At 42.5% G+C, this 15793-nt stretch overlaps 2 protein-coding genes across 6 annotated transcripts in view; one reads left to right on the top strand and one right to left on the bottom strand.

The window, feature by feature from the left end:
- ADK (adenosine kinase) overlaps window positions 1–5428 on the bottom strand; it is a 620365-nt gene extending 614937 nt beyond the window's left edge. For both annotated transcript variants that reach the window (XM_011928472.1, XM_011928446.1), the window contains exon 1: window positions 5270–5428. In XM_011928472.1, coding sequence (XP_011783862.1) covers window positions 5270–5334 — 65 coding nt within the window. In that variant the 5' untranslated portion in view covers window positions 5335–5428. The remainder of the gene's footprint in view (window positions 1–5269) is intronic.
- Window positions 5429–5543: 115 nt separating this feature from the next.
- AP3M1 (adaptor-related protein complex 3, mu 1 subunit) overlaps window positions 5544–15793 on the top strand; it is a 29383-nt gene continuing 19133 nt past the window's right edge. For 2 of the 4 annotated variants that reach the window (XM_011928408.1, XM_011928380.1), the window contains exon 1: window positions 5544–5859. In XM_011928408.1, coding sequence (XP_011783798.1) covers window positions 5713–5859 — 147 coding nt within the window. In that variant the 5' untranslated portion in view covers window positions 5544–5712. Of the gene's footprint in view, window positions 6279–15793 lie in introns of all 4 variants that reach the window. The other 2 variants (XM_011928389.1, XM_011928399.1) reach the window with 2 other exon arrangements.

Raw genomic sequence — 15793 nt, 5'->3', positions numbered from 1 at the left:
ATCTCCTGACCTCGTGATCCGCCCGTCTTGGCCTCCCAAAGTGCTGGGATTACAGGCTTGAGCCACAGCGCCCGGCCTCCTTTTTAAATTTTTAATTGCTGCATTTGCCTCTCAATATCCTTATGAGGTTCGTACTATCACTATACCCATTTTACAGGTGAGAAAAGAGAGGTATGGGGCAAGTAGGCAATCTTCCCAAGAGCACTAGCTAATAAGGATTAAGAGGCAAACCAGACTGCTGATGCCAGAGACCATGCTCTTAACCACTGCCCTACTGGGATCCATTCTGACCAGATGGCTCTTTAAAATTTTGATTATTTTTCCCCCCACCTAACTGTAAACACTTTGTACACAGGAAAGATATTTTGTTTTTTTTTTTGAGACAGGGTCTTGCTGTTACCCAGGCTGGAATGTAGTAGTGCCAGTGCCTCAGCTTCCAGAGTGGCTGGGACTACAGGAACCTGCTGCCATGCCTGGCTAAGTTTACTTTTGTAAAAAGTAAACTTAGGGCCTCACTATGTTGCCCAGGCCAGTCTAGAACTCCTGGCCTCAAGCAATCCTCCCACTTGGCCTCCCAAAGTGCTGGGATTAACGGCATGAGCCGCTCCATGTGGCCAGGATTTTAAATGATGGAAGTAAAGCGAAGACACATTCCAGGTAAAAAGCAGCACATCAGCCATGTTTTATTTGAGGCTGAATATTCAGTCTAGGCCTATACCCAAAATAAGAAACATAGTCTTCAATGACCTCGTTTTCCTAAGGCCCTTCCCACTTTCCCTGAGTTTCAAGCACTTCCATGATTGTCCCTGGATACCCAGAACCATCCATGCAGGGCTTTCCTCTGGCTCTCTCTACCACCCTCATGCTGCACTAGTATATATTGCCCAGGAAAGGATCTTATTGAGGCATTCATACTAAGTGTGTCAGGGGACTTTTGTTTTCCATTCTTCCATAGCCCAAAGCTTTAATCTTAAAGGATTAAATTTGTGAATATAAGTAAAAGGCATGCAATATCGTCCAAAAATAACCAAACTCTTTCAATAGTAGATTATCATGATGGAAAAAGAAAATGGTAGTCAAGCTCAATTTTAGGCTGCATTATTAAAAGTATAGGGTCTAGAAAAATGAAAGTTATCAGTGCCACTCTATGTAATAAAGATTAATTAAGGCCAGGCGTGGTGGCTTACACCTGTAATCCCAGCACTTTGGGAAGCCGTAGAATCCTCCTGCCTCAGCCTCCTGTGTAGCTGGGACCACAGGCATATGCCGCCATGTCCAGCTAGTTTTTTTTTTTTAAGATTCGAGGGTCTCATTTTGTTGCCCAGACTGGTCTTAAACTTCTGGATTCAAGTGAACCTCCCACCTAGGCCTCCCAAAGTGCTGGATTATAAGCATAAGCCACCACGCCCAGCTCCTGGGTTTAATTTTAGAACACAGGGTCCATAATGAGGTAGGAGATAGAGGAAAGTAATAAAAGGGGTCCATGGAAGTGAAATAGTTAGGAAGCAATATTTGAGAAAAGCTCAATATTTGCTGATTACAGAACTGTAGTTTGTTTCCTTTTTAGTACTATTAAAAGTCATGATCCTTAATAATCCTTAATTGCTAATGTCAGATGGAGTAATGATGTGGGCTTTCAGGATTCAACGTTTCCTAACATCAACTTCAGAGCTTACAAATATTTGCTGTGATGAATAAGTAGAGCTATGCCTAAAGAAAAGTAGGCAGAACTTGAGGCTGAAGGTAAGGACACTGCTTAGGAAGTCAAAACAAAATCTAAGCAAAAGATCAAGTCTAAACGTAAGTTGCGGCAGCAGGAATGGAAAAGGAAAGACATTATAATGTGGATGTAAAATGAATCAAATATCTAGGTCTCAGACTTTGGAGTAAAAGAGGTTACTGGTGCCATTAACAGATGCAGGAAATACGGAAAAATGCACAGATTCAGGACAACAGATAATTTAGTTTGGTATATATGACTTCGAAATGTAAGAAAGTCACTCAGAAGCACATATTCAACAGACAGTTAAAATTAAGGTCTGGGAAGGCCGGGCACGGTGGCTCACACCTGTAATCCCAACACTTTGGGAGGCTGAGGCAGGCGGATTGCTTGAGGTCAGAAGTTCAAGACCAGCCTAGCCAACATGGCAAAATCCCATCTTTACTAAAAATACAAAAATTAGCCAGGCATAGTGGTGCACGCCTGTAATCCCAGCTACTTGGGAGGCGGACACAGCAGAATTGCTTGAATCCAGGAGTTGGAGGTTGCAGTGAGCCAAGATGGTGCCACTGTACTCCAACCTGTGCACCAGAGTGAGACTCCGTCTCAAAAAAATATATTAAATTAAGGGCTGAGAACTGAGCGGCATAGAGATAGAAAGGACACATGTGAGAGTGTCTAATACAAAGCCTAGACCCCCTACATCTCTGCTTCAGTCAGACTATCTGCACTTCCCCAACAGAGGCAGCTCTCTCCCAGTTCTGCCACCAAACAAACTTTCCTAGAAGGCAGATACCCTACTTCACAGATACCTACAGTCACAGATGACTGGTTAACTCCTAGTCATCTTTAAGAATACTCAAGTGTCATTTTCACAAGCCCCACTTATTTCCCACCAAGAGGATGGTACCTGTGCCTTACCTCTTTCTCTATACATATATCCAGTTTTTAACACCACGTCTAGAATAGCGTGTGCTTGAAAGACAAACTGAAGTTAAAGATTTGGCATGTGCTCAACAAGCCTTGGAAGGCACTGTATCCTCTTAAGAGGCGATCGCTAAAGAAACAAACTTGGATGAGATTTCCAAAGGAGAGAAAAGAAAACTAAGTTGTCTTAAATATAAGTGATCATCATGGAACACCTTCATCTAGGGAGCAGTTCCCAAAAATGTTTCTCCACTTCTTTCATCACAAAATACCTCATCTGTAACACAGGAATCATTGCTCCTACCTCATGGGTCACTGGGAGGGTTAAAAGAGATAACATATATACAGCACATAATATAATGTCTAGCACTCAAGTAATGTTCCCTTCTTTCCCCTGATCCCACCTGAAAACATGTTAGAGCCTGATTCTTTCTTTGTAAGCAACTGTTATACACTGAAAAGCAACCGAGCCCAGAAAAATAATAGATATTTGAGAAAGGCAGACTAGCCTTGTCAGATGCTCCCTCTAGAACGGATTTCTCAACCTCAACACCGTTGACATATTTAGCCAGATAATTCTTTGTTGTGGGGGTTGTCCTACATAGGATGTTTAGCAGTATCCCTGAATTCCATCCACTAGGTGCCAATAGCTCTCCCTACCAAAAATACCTTTCTAGACCATGCCAAATGTCCCCTGGAGGGCAAAATTTCCCCTGGTGGAGAATTACTGTCCCAGAGCTGACCAAATTCTCACAAATCCCTAAATCTCCTAAATATTTTCCCTGACATCTACAAATATATCTCATTATCTGTTCCCACTGATGCTGAACATTAAATTATGCTTAGTCTTTATAACCCATTCTCCTTAACCAAAACTAGTAGCAATCCCCTGTCAAGCAAGTCACCATAAATTAATTCAGTGTAAATACTCAAATGCATTCTCACACTTTGAGTCTGAAAGTCAAACTAATATAATAAAAGTAATAATAGCCAATCCTAAAATGTCTCCCCACAAAATTAGAGATTTGTCCCAGTACTCGAGTGTCTAAGCTTTTAACTTCTTGTCTACAGGTGGCACTAAGTTCATATTGTATAAAGTGAATTTTGGTTGCCTAAGGAATGCTCTCACCCCAGCCTCACAAAGCACCAGGACTGCAGGTATAAGAAAGGATGCTCAGCTAGTTCTTATTTCTGTTCCTGTACTAATTGTTTTATTTGGACTTCAATATCTTCAATTGTAAAAGAGGCATAATTCTTGCCTTCCTTTGATCACAGAACTGTCCAACTGTCCAAGATAATAGGAAAACACAGTGAAAATGGATCAGCATTATATATAATTATTTTTATTAAAGAAAAATCTAAGGAAATCTAAGGGTTGTATGTTTAGTAGGATGGTAGGGAAAAGTTGCATCTGTCTTCCAGTTTGGTGAAGGAGGTGCCTTATAAAGGAAATACTCTAATAAAGGGCAGAGTAGGGAAAGCACATGCCTTGAACTCAGGTAGGTCTGATTCAATAGCCCTTGGTCTTTATTCTGCATATAGCTTCAATATTTAAAATAAAAATAGAATATCCAGAGAGTTTTTATTTTAAAGTTTATGTTCTTGGTATAAGGTAGACACGCTAGCCCTTTGAGGGTAGTAGGAATACATTAAAAGCACTGGCAGGGATTTGTTCACCCTCCAAAGCAGATGAACACACCACCCGGCCCCTAAATGTTCTTTTCTTTTCAATTGTGATTCCTTCTTTTGGAGGTGAAGAAAAGTGATACAGGAAGAAATGGGATACGTCTTGTATAATCAGGAGTGTCCCAATGCTTTTAAATCAGTTTGATATACCTATTTTAAGATGGAAAAAAAAAATCGCTGCCTTTCAACGAACATTTCCAAATCATCAAAGACTGCCTGCTTCACTTTATACTTGTTAGCAAGGGATATTTTAACAAATGACTCTTTATAAGTAAAAGTTGCAACATCAATCACATGTGAGGCAGGTGTTAGGGGCAGCACTGTCTCCGTTGCTGCCAAAAAGTGCAAATAAAAAAGAAAAATCAACCTTTCCTATCCATTCATCCAAATTTTGCCCCTGCAAAGCCTCGGAGGGGTCTGGGTCACTGGTAGAGGGTCCTCAAAGGTGCGGGCTTTCAGAATGTGTACGAAAAGGAAGGTCAACGTGCCCTTCCGCAACACTTTCCGAAAAATCCCCAAAAATTCTGACTTCGCCCCAGAATAGAGCAGTTGCCGAGCCTCCTCCCCGCCATCCCCCAGGAAGAGAAGACGGCTGCGTAAAGACGCTGCTCCGGTCCGGCCCTCCGGGGTCGCACCAGCCCAGCCTGGGCTTGCTCGCAGGTGACGCGGGCAGCCGGCTGGCCCCCCCTCCGCCGGCCACGATTGGCCAAGGGCTGCTGGAGCCGGAGCTGCACCAGACGGCGACTCGGCCAAACTGAGAGAACGTCCGGCAAGGGGTCGCGGCCAAACAGCTCCCCGCGCGGCAAGTCTTGCGGGTTGGCCCCAAGCGGGCAGTGAGAGACACCACCCAGGGCCGGAGCCGCAAACCCCCACGTGGGCCCTGGCTTGCTTGCAGCAGGCGCTGTCACCCTCCTCCCCAAGTCGGGCAGCGCTCACCTCAGCGCTTGCGGCGCCTCCACCTTCAGCTTTTTGGGCTTCGGCTCCTCCTCAGCAGCTGCCATCTTTGCGCTCCCACCCTACTTTGGTCCTCCAGCCCACCTCTGCCATACACTCTCTGGCCCCCCCACGTCTTCGCATCACCGCCTTCTCTTCTCCAAATCCCGCCCCTCCAGACTCCGCCCATTCCGTGCCGCTGTCATCCACAATCATTGGCTCTATCCCTCACCACCGACAGCGAATGCCCCGCCCATTCCTGACCCCGCCTCCCCTGCCATAGGGGACCCCAGACTGAGTTAGGCCGCGGATAACCGCCTGAATCTAGATGGTGAGAAACCCACCATTTTTCTAGGTTCTGGATGATGTAGAAGATTTAGATACTAAACCTCAAGAGACGTCTTTCCTCTCATTTACAGTCTTCTGGCATATTTAATCTTTCTAATATGATAGACAGAGTCGGTGTCTTTGAAGGTGTTAATCAGGCAATCTCCTGGGCACTCCGGCTGCGGGTCCTCGCGGCCTTCTCAGCTTCCTCAGCTTCGGTCCGGAGAGGACCCGGCGCCGAATCACTGACTGGCACAGGTGTCGGGGTGAGTGTGAGGGGCGGGAAATCTGTGGATTGGGGACAGCTCCAAAACCCGGGAGTAGGCTGAATAGCTGGGGCCCCCGACTCCGATCTGGGCTCTAGGAGCGTCTTTGGTGCCGTGGGCCAGGGCCTCGCTTCCCCCCGCTCCCGGCCTTCCGGGCTTTCTCGCCAGCAAGGCCGGAAGGGAGCGGTCCACCTGCAGCCTAGTGTTCTCAGGGGCCTGAGCCCCGGCGTTCGAGCTTCCTGGGTTCCCCCTCTGTAGTGAGCTGGAGTACAGACGGCAGGAATCTCAGTCCCAGGTTTCTGCTCTGGAGGACAAAACCCCAAACGGACCTGAGCGGACGTCCTCTTAGTGGGTGGTGCCTGGAAGAGCCTCGGGTGAGGAATGCAGTGAGAAGGGTGTTACAGTTCTTCAGGAGAGAGGTAACGGGGTTCTAAACTGAGCAGGTGGCAGTGAGTATGGAAAAGTGACGGGCGATGTGGCTGTTGGTATTTGGTAAATTTGAACTCGAAGCTTACAGCCTTATGTGATTAAGAAGATGGTGTCACTGACAGGAGGAGGAATTTTATGGAGTTTGAGTTTTACCGAATTTGAAACAGTGGTTTACATGGAGATTGTAGAAAGACTTTAAAAAAAAATTGTGAGAATTAAGCCCGAAAGACTTTCAAGGTGAAACCCAAAGCAGATGAAGTTTCATAGAAAAGGGTAAGAAGTATTTTTGTTTAGGAGAAAGTTATCAGTGACATAAAATGCTGCAATGGCCAGAGGAGGAAGCTGAAATCAGAATAGATCGTTGGATTTTATAATTAGAAAGTCATTGAGCTATTTGAGAGAGATGCTTTAATAGTAACTGAGGACAGACTGCAAGTGTAGACTAATCCTTCATCATTTGGTGCATGAAGCAAGATTATTGAGAGTGGCAAGGTGGGGGAAAGTTTGGGGTTTGTTTTAAAGAATACATGGTATCTATTTGGGGGCAGGAAGCAAGCAACTATTTGAAGATTCAAGAAAAAGTCTTACCTCCCAGAAGAGAAGGAAAGGAATGGGATCAAGTTACAAGTGAAAGGATTAATTTGGGAAAGACAGAGTGACAGTTTCTATTGACACTATAGGAGAAATGACAAATTATCTTAAACTTACGTATCTTGGCCAGGCGCGGTGGCTCACACCTGTAATCTCAGCACTTTGGGAGGCTGAGGCGGGCAGATCACGATGTCAGGAGTTCGAGACCAGCCTGGCCAACATAGTGAAACCCTGTCTCTACTAAAAATACAAAAATTAGCCAGATGTGGTGGCACGCGCCTGTAGTCCCAGCTACTTGGGAGGTTGAGGCAGGAGAATCCCTTGAACCTGGGAGGCGGAAGTTGCAGTAAGCTGAGCCCTCACCACTGCACTCTACCCTGAGCGACAGTGAGACTCTGCCTCGTGAAAAAAAAAAAAACCTTACGTATCTTTAGGAAAGCTCTCTTTGCAACAAGATTAGGTTTTCTTAATCTTATGATTTTTATTGCTACCCATTTAATATATATAGCCAGGCACAGTATGGCTCATGCCTGTAATCCCAGCACTTTGGGAGGCTGAGGCAGGTAGATCACGAGGTCAAGAGATTGAGACCATCCTTGCAAACATGGAGAAACCCTGTCACTACTAAAAATACAAAAATTATATGGGCGTGGTGGCATGTGCCTGTAGTCCCAGCTACTCAGGAGGCTGAGGCAGGAGAATCGCTTGAACCCGGGAGGCGGAGGTTGTGGTAAGCTGAGATCGCGCCACTTCACTCCAGCCTGGCAACAGAGTGAGACTCCGTCTCAAAAAAACAAACAAACAAAAAAAACAAAAAACAATATACTGTTGGCAGACAGAGTGCAGTGGCTTACACCTGTAATCCTAGCACTTTGGGTGGGTGAGGCAGGAAAATCACTCGAGGCCAGGAGTTGGAGATCAGCCTGGGTAACATAGTGAGACTCCATCTCTACAAAAAATTTAAACATTAGCCAGGCTTGGTGGCACACGGTTGTAGTCCTGACTACTCAGGAGGTGGAGGCAGAATGAGGAGGCAGAAGGATGACTTGAGCCCAGGAGTTCAAAGTAATAGTGAGCTATGATTGGTCCACTGCACTTCAGCCTGGGCAACAAAGCGAGACCCTAACTCTTAAAAAAAATACATATATACATACTCTATTGGAGTTCTTTGCAGGCTAAATATTTTTAAGTAGCTCAGTACTATGTCAATTCACGAGTAGCACATGGTATTTACAAAGAAGAGGATTTCTCTCTCCCTTTGGAAATGACCTGTCTCCCATTACACAGAGGAGGAGAGCCATCATCCGCCTGCAGTCAAGTATACAAACCTTCCCTTCAATCTAAAGAGTAGAAAGTGTTCCTTCTCCTTAGTGAAGGCAAACCCTTTAACCTAGTCTCCCAGTAGCATCCTATCCTGCTGTGTCAGGGTCCTCTTTCCATTTTTCCCTCTCTCCTATGTCAGCTTTTCCCCCCTCTATTCACACCTTTCCTTTAGCATTTAAATGTATTCTTCCTTCACTTTATGAACCGCTGCATTTATTTTCCTGTCTTTTCATCCTCTTCACAGCTAGACTTCTTGAATCTGCTCTACATATCTCTATTTTTTTTTACACTTCTTGCTGTTTATTTCCCAGCCCACTTATTTCTAGCATTCCACTGAACTACCACCAAAACTACTTTTTTTTTTTTTTTTTTTTTGAAACAGAGTCTTGCTCTTGTCACCCAGGCTGAAGTGCAGTGATACAATCTCAGCTCACTGCAACCTCCACCTCCTGAGTTCAAGTGATTCTTCTGCCTCAGCCTCCCGAGTAGCTGGGATTTACAGGCGCCTGCCGCCACGCCCAGCTAACTTTTGTATTTTTAGTAGAGACAGGGTTTCACTATGTTGGCCAGGCTGGTCTTGAACTCCTGACCTCGTGATCCACCCACCTCAGCCTCCCAAAGTGCTGGGATTACAGGTGTGAGCCACCACGCCTAGCCCACCAAAACTACTTTTACCAATATCACCAGTGTCCTCTGTGTGTTAAATCATGCAATCTCAAAGCAGATAAAAACCGCTTCTTGTGAGGTGAAAAAAATATATATACTCTTTTTATGTATAGAACACAAATACATTACATAGAGAATATTCTGTGGTATTAAAATTTTATGGTGATATTAATTAGCTTCAGTTAATTATTCCACATTTTATTCATCAATCATAACATCTGGTACCCCTAAATATATACAACTATAATTTGTCAATTTACAATTAAAAAAGAAAGAATAATAAAAAGTTTTACGGGTTAGGAATTTGATTGGCAGGGTAGTAAGAAGATGGAGTCTAAAAGGGCTCCTTAGCAGGCATTAAGGAAAAGAAAGTTAAAAAACACTCTTAAATCAACAGGCATTTTCAATTCTTTTTTGTTGAGATGGAGTCTCGCTCTGTCATCCAGGCTAGAGTGCAGTGGCACCATCTCGACTCACTGCAACCTCTGCCTCCTGGGTTCAAGCGATTCTTCTGCCTCAGCCTCCAGAGCAGCTGGGAATTACGGGCACCCACCACCACACCCAGCTAATTTTTTTGTATTTTTAGTAGAGATGGGATTTCACCATGTTGGCCAGGCTAGTCTCAAACTTCCAAGCTCAGGTGATCTGCCCACCTCGGCCTCCCAAAGTGCTGGGATTACAGGTGTGAGCCACCGTGCCCAGCTGACATTTTCAGTTCTCGTAGCTTAACCTCTTTGTGCCATGTTACAATATTTACCCCTCCATTCTTCTGGAAATACACTAATATACTATAGTTACTAAAAGCCACCCTGCTTTTTTTTCTTTTGCCTCTTCAGTCACATCTTGGGCATTCTTTAGGTCCACTTCCTTGACCCACCTGCTACTCAAATGTTGGAGTTCCTGCCATGATTATGCTCTCTTCATACTATGCACATTCTTTCTTTTGTTTCAATTCTCCTTGTGATTAATCACCATTAACAAAAAATCCTGATTACTTACAATTCTGATTCCAATCTGGCTTCTCTAAAGCACCAGAAGTGTATATATAATAGTTTTTTGAATATATTTATTTGAGTCAGATATATCCAGAACTGGTCAAATTACACCGGACCAGGCTAAGTGACACATCTCTCTCATCTCCACACACCCCCTCATCCAAGCCTAAATGTTTTTTTAACACAAAACCTAAATGTTTATCTTATCTTTTCACTGTACCCCATCTCCATAGTCAAGACTCTAGTCCAGGCCATCACCACTCGTCTCCCAACCGGTGTCACAGTGTTCAGTTACCAGCTATCCAGTTTCCACAGTGTAATTAGTATAATCTTTCTAAAAATGTAAATCGAATTGCATGATTACCAAAAAAAATTATAAAATGACTTTACATTGCACTAAGAATAAAGTCAAAACTCCTTAACAAGTTTAGCATGCTCCATGAACCAATCAGTCTCTGCTTCCCTCCTTCTCCAGTTTCATCTCCCCTCTTCCCTCCAGCTTCCAAATTTGCTAAATTTATGCTGGATTTCTTTGTCTTGTGTTCTCTCACTTCTAAGCCTTGTAGATTCCCATAGCACACTATATTTCCTGTATCATCGTAGGAATTACATCCTACTGTATTAAGTTGTCTTCTCTGCTGACCCCTAAATGCTGAGAGTGTAGGAACTCTAATTTTGTTTGTTCTTATATACCCAGTGCCTCAAAACTCTGTGTTGAATGAATATGTGGTCAAGATATTGACTGAGAATCAGAAGAGTAGATGCTTTTCTGGTCTCATTCACTCATATTCAGTATAGGCCCTTCTGTGCCTCTATCCTATTATATATAGAAGGAATACATTTTTGTTTTTAGACACTGACTTCCAAGAATATTTTGCTATTGTAAATGCATTGCTTGTGAATTTCCCAGGGTGATTATAAAATGTTTAGTAAAAAGGATTTATGATGTATTTAAGCTGCAGTCAAAGCTCTGATGGGTCTGCCTCTGAACACAGTTTCTTCTAGTGTCTTTGAAATAAGCAGGGAGAATTCTGTTTTATGACTCAAAAGCCACTAGGAACAAAAAGATGGTTGTGGTGATAATGAGTATGGAGTTTTCCCAGAAAGTTTATTAAAATAATAATTTAAAAATAACTGCAGCGACTAAAAGGATGATAAATAATTAAAGAAACAGGCTAATTTACACTGCAACATGTGGTATTATTTAATTGTTAAATGCATTAGACCCTTGATCATAATATGGATAGAAGAAGTAAGCTCTCTTTTCGTATTATAGAAGGTTAAGATGGGTTTTAAAGCTAAGCACAGTCGAGAACTTATAAGTGTTATGCTTTCATCTCAGCACTAAGGATAACAACAATAAATCTAGAAGGCTGGTTTAACTTTCTGTATTCTGAGACCTGAACTACTGCCAATAAAAACAACTTCAGTGGAAACTTTCCTGGAAAGAATTTTTCACCAGCTTAAGAGGATGAGTAGAGATCTGGCCCTAAAATAAAGAAACTGCAAAATCACTTGCTTCCAGAACAGGCAACTCTTTTAGAGTGTATTGTGGCAATGGAGCACTATAAATCCTTGTGAACTATACCTTCCATAGGATGAATGATTTTAGATAACCTGTGTCAGTGCTTTTAAATGTAACTTCTACTCTAAATAATTTATTAAACTTCCTCAGCATAAAAACTAGAATGTGTTTTGGCTCCTAACTAAACAAGAAATGTCTTTTATCTCCTCCTCTTAAATCGTAAGGTAGGCTGGGTGCGGTGGCTCACGCCTGTAATCTCAGCACTTTGGGAGGCTGAGGCGGGCGGATCACGAGGTCAGGAGTTCAAGACCTGCCTGACCAACATGGTGAAACCCCATTCTACTAAAAATACAAAAAATTAGCTGGGCATGGTGGCACATGCCCATAATCCTAGCTACTCGGGAAGCTGAGGCAGGAGAATCGCTTGAACCCAGCAGGCAGTGGGTGTGGTGAGCAGAGATCGCACCATTGCACTCCAGCCTGGGCAACACAGTGAAACTCCATCTCAAAAAAGAAATAAATAAATCATAAGCTGAAGCAGCACACTCATGCACTGTTCAATATATTGACTACTAACCACATATGGTTATTTAAATTTAAATTAATTAAAACCAAAACTTCAGGCTAGGCTTGATGGCTTGCACCTGTAATCCCAGAACTTTGGGAGATCAAGGTGGGAAGATCACTTGAGCCCAAGAGTCCAAGACCAGCCTGGGCAATATAGGCAGACCTTGTCTCTACAAAACAAAACTTTGAAAATCAGCTGAGTGTGATGATGCACGTCTGTAAGCCCCGCTACTCAGGAAACTGAAGCGGGAGGATCACTTGAGCTCTGGAGGTGGGGATTGGAGTGAACCCAGATGACACAGTTGCATTCCAGCCTGGGCAACAGAGCAAGACCCTATCTCAAAAAAAAAAAATTAAAATTTCAGTATTGGGTGCATTAGCCACATTTCAAGTGCTCAATAGCCATGTATGTAGTGGCTACCATATTAGCACAGATAAAGGACATTTCCATCATTGCAGAAAGCCCTGTTGGACAGTGCTGTATTAGAATGTGTTCCTAATAATTAGTCTCTACGAGGCAGATAAGAGCAGGAGCTCAGAATTCAGCTGGATTTAGGTTTGAATCCTAGCTTACTGCGTGATCTTAGGAACTGACCTAACTTTTCTGAGATGACATTGTCTTGTCTGTAAAATGGGGATAAGAGTAGTATTTATAGCATAGCATTGTGAAAATAAGATGAGATAAAGTGTCTAGAATAGTGTCTGGCCCATAATAAGTACTCAATACATTTTAGATAGTATTAATTCATTTATAGTATTATTCATTATCTTTAATGAATAAAACACTTTGAATGGGGACTGAGTACAGTAGCTTCACTTTGGGAGGCCGAAGCAGGCGGATCACTTGAGGCCAACATGGTGAAACCCCATTTCTACTAAAAACAGAAAAATTAGCTGGGTGTGGTGGCCCACACCTGTAATCCCAGCTGCTGAGGAGGCTGAGGCACGAGAATTGCTTGACCCTGGGAGACGGAGGTTGCAGTAAGCAGAGATCACACCACTGCATTCCAGCCTGGGTGACAGAGGGAGACTCTGCTCAAACAAACAAACAAAAAAAGCTTGTTCCCAAGTAGCTGGGATTACAGGTGCACACCACCATTCCCGACTAATTTTTGTATTTTTAGTAGAGACAGGGTTTTGCCATGTTGGCCAGGATGGTCTTGAACTCCTGACCTCAGGTAATCCTCCAGTCTTAGCCTCCCAAAGTGCTGGGATTACAGGCGTGAGCCACTGTGCCTGGCCAAAAATAACCACATTGAATGGAGCCGAAAGATTAATTTTTGCCAAGAATGCTGTGTTCCATATGTGACTCACCTGAAGTGCTCAAATCTGAGTCTCCTTGTGGATTATAGTGCTTCTCTTGAAGTCATACTTTATATTTCAGATGCTGATTTTATTCCAAGAAAAAGGTGTAATAATAAAAATTTAGTTGCATATCCTATGGTTGGATATTCTTGTTTCATTTAAAAAATGAAAGTGAAAATTTATCAGCTAAGATTATAGTTAAAATCAGCAGTTTCTATACAGCAAGTCTGAATATTCTAATGGCACTTACATTAATACCCAGACAGAAATATAAGACACCAAGCAAGCCTACTAAGCAAATCATCTGACTAGATAAAGTAGAAAAATTTGGCAGGTTCCAATCCTGAGGTGTCAGAGTTTATTGCTAATAACTCAAGTTGATTGCTTGGCTAAACGAGGGCTTTAAACAAAGAAACTTTTTTGTTTCTAATTAAATGGGAACCCTAAACGGTTAACAGTGTTCATACTTTATTGAGATAATAATTACTAAAACATATCTTAGTAATTAGTATTATTTACTTGATAACTACTGAACATGTGTCCAATGGGAAGGGGAGATCATCACCACATATTCTTTAAATGTCAGCTGCTTTCATAAAAGAAAGAATTGATGTTATTTTCTATGTCAACGGAATCAAATGAATCAATTTGGGAAAGTCTTCCTTTCCTCTTTGGAATTTATCTTCATTCATAGAAACTGTATTCACAGGTTTTAAATTCTTTCTTCTTAGACTGCATTTATCATATAAGTACTATTACTTGGAATGATTGAGCCACTAGACTAAACACCTGACACTGGTGCTTATACACATAAAAGATAGGAACAAGGTAAGATAATTAGACATTTTTCCGTTGTCCCCTATATTGCAGGAACAATATACTTTTTATAAGAAGCATAACTAACAGAAAAGTATTCAAATCATAATGTAAAACCTAATGAGTTATCACAAAAGGAACACAGCTTGTAAACATCGTGCAGATCAAGACATAAAACATTGGCCGGGTGTGGTGTCTCACTCCTATGATCCTAGCACTTTGGGAGGCCAAGGCAGGTGGATCTCGAGGTCAGGAGTTCGAGACCAGCCTGGCCAACATAGTGAAACCTCCTCTCTAGTAAAAATACAAAAAAAAAAAAATTAGCTCGGCGTGGCAGTGTGTGCCTGTAATCCCAGCTACTAGGGAGGCTGAGACAGGAGAATCTCGTGAACTCGGGAGGCGGAGGTTTCAGTGAGCCAAGATAACGCTATTGCATTCCATCCTGGGCCACAGTGCAAGACTCCATCCCAAAAACAAAGGAAAAAAAAAAAAAAAAAACATTACCAGCACCCTAGGAGATCATCCCCATGGCCCTCCACTCTCCATAAAGGAAACCATTTGATTTGACATAGATTAGTTTTGCCTGTTCTACAACTTCATATAAATGAAATCATACTGGGTATATTCTTTTGCATCTGGCTTCATTTATTCAACATCATATTTGTAAGATTCGTGTGTATGTATATATTCTTTGGATACATGTCTTTTCAAATCCTTTGCCCATTTTTTAAGTGGCTTGTTTATGTATTTGTTTATGTTTTAGAGGCAAGGTCTCCCTCTGTCACCCAGGCTGGAGTGCAGTGGTGGGATTATAGTTCACTGCAGCCTCAAACTCCTGAACTCAGGCGATCCTCCCACCTCAGCCTCCCAAGTAGCAGGGACTACAGATGTGAGCCACTATGCCTGGCTAATTTTTAAATTTTTTTTGTAGAGAGGGGGTCTGAAACTCCTGGTCTCAAGCAGTCCTCCCTCCTCAGCCTCTCAGAGTACTAGGATTACAGTTGTGAGTCACCACACCTGCCCCTTCTTATTATTGAGTAAAAGTTCTTTATATTTTCCAGATAGGGGTCCCTTTAAGATACATGGTTTCAAATATTTACTCTCATTTTGTGGATTTTTGTTTTCTTGATAATGTCCTTTGAAGCACTAAAGTTTTAATTTTGATGGACTCTAGGTTATCTATTTTTTATTTTTCTTGCCTGTACTTTTGGTATCATATCTTTAAAAACATTGTCTAATGCAGAGTCAAAATCTATGCATATTTTTTTCTAAGAGTTTTATCATTTTGGCTTTTCCAAGTAGGTCTTTGATACATTTTGTGTTGCTTTTTGTATCCAATTTCATTCTTTTGTATGTGGAAATCCAGTTGTTCCAGTACCATTTGTTGAAACGGTTGTTCCCTCTCCAACTGGTCACCCAGGTCTTGGCACCCTTGTTGAAAATCAGTTGACCATAAATGTAAGGGTTAATGTTCTGTTGATCTATATGTCTGTCCTTGTGCCAATACCACACAGTAGTTTTGTAGTAAGTTTTGAAATCAGGAAACACGAGTTATCTGCCTTTGTCGTCCCTTTTCTTTTTATTTTATTTTATTTTTTTTGAGACAGAGTCTCGCTCTGTCGCCGGGGCTGGAGTGCAGTGGCCGGATCTCAGCTCACTGCAAGCTCCGCCTCCCGGGTTCACGCCATTCTGCTGCCTCAGCCTCCCAAGTGGCTGG

Source organism: Colobus angolensis, unplaced genomic scaffold (assembly GCF_000951035.1).
Source record: "Colobus angolensis palliatus isolate OR3802 unplaced genomic scaffold, Cang.pa_1.0 Scaffold12, whole genome shotgun sequence".
Classification (NCBI taxonomy): Eukaryota; Metazoa; Chordata; class Mammalia; order Primates; family Cercopithecidae; genus Colobus; species Colobus angolensis.
This window is presented reverse-complemented; position numbering and strand designations above follow the sequence as displayed.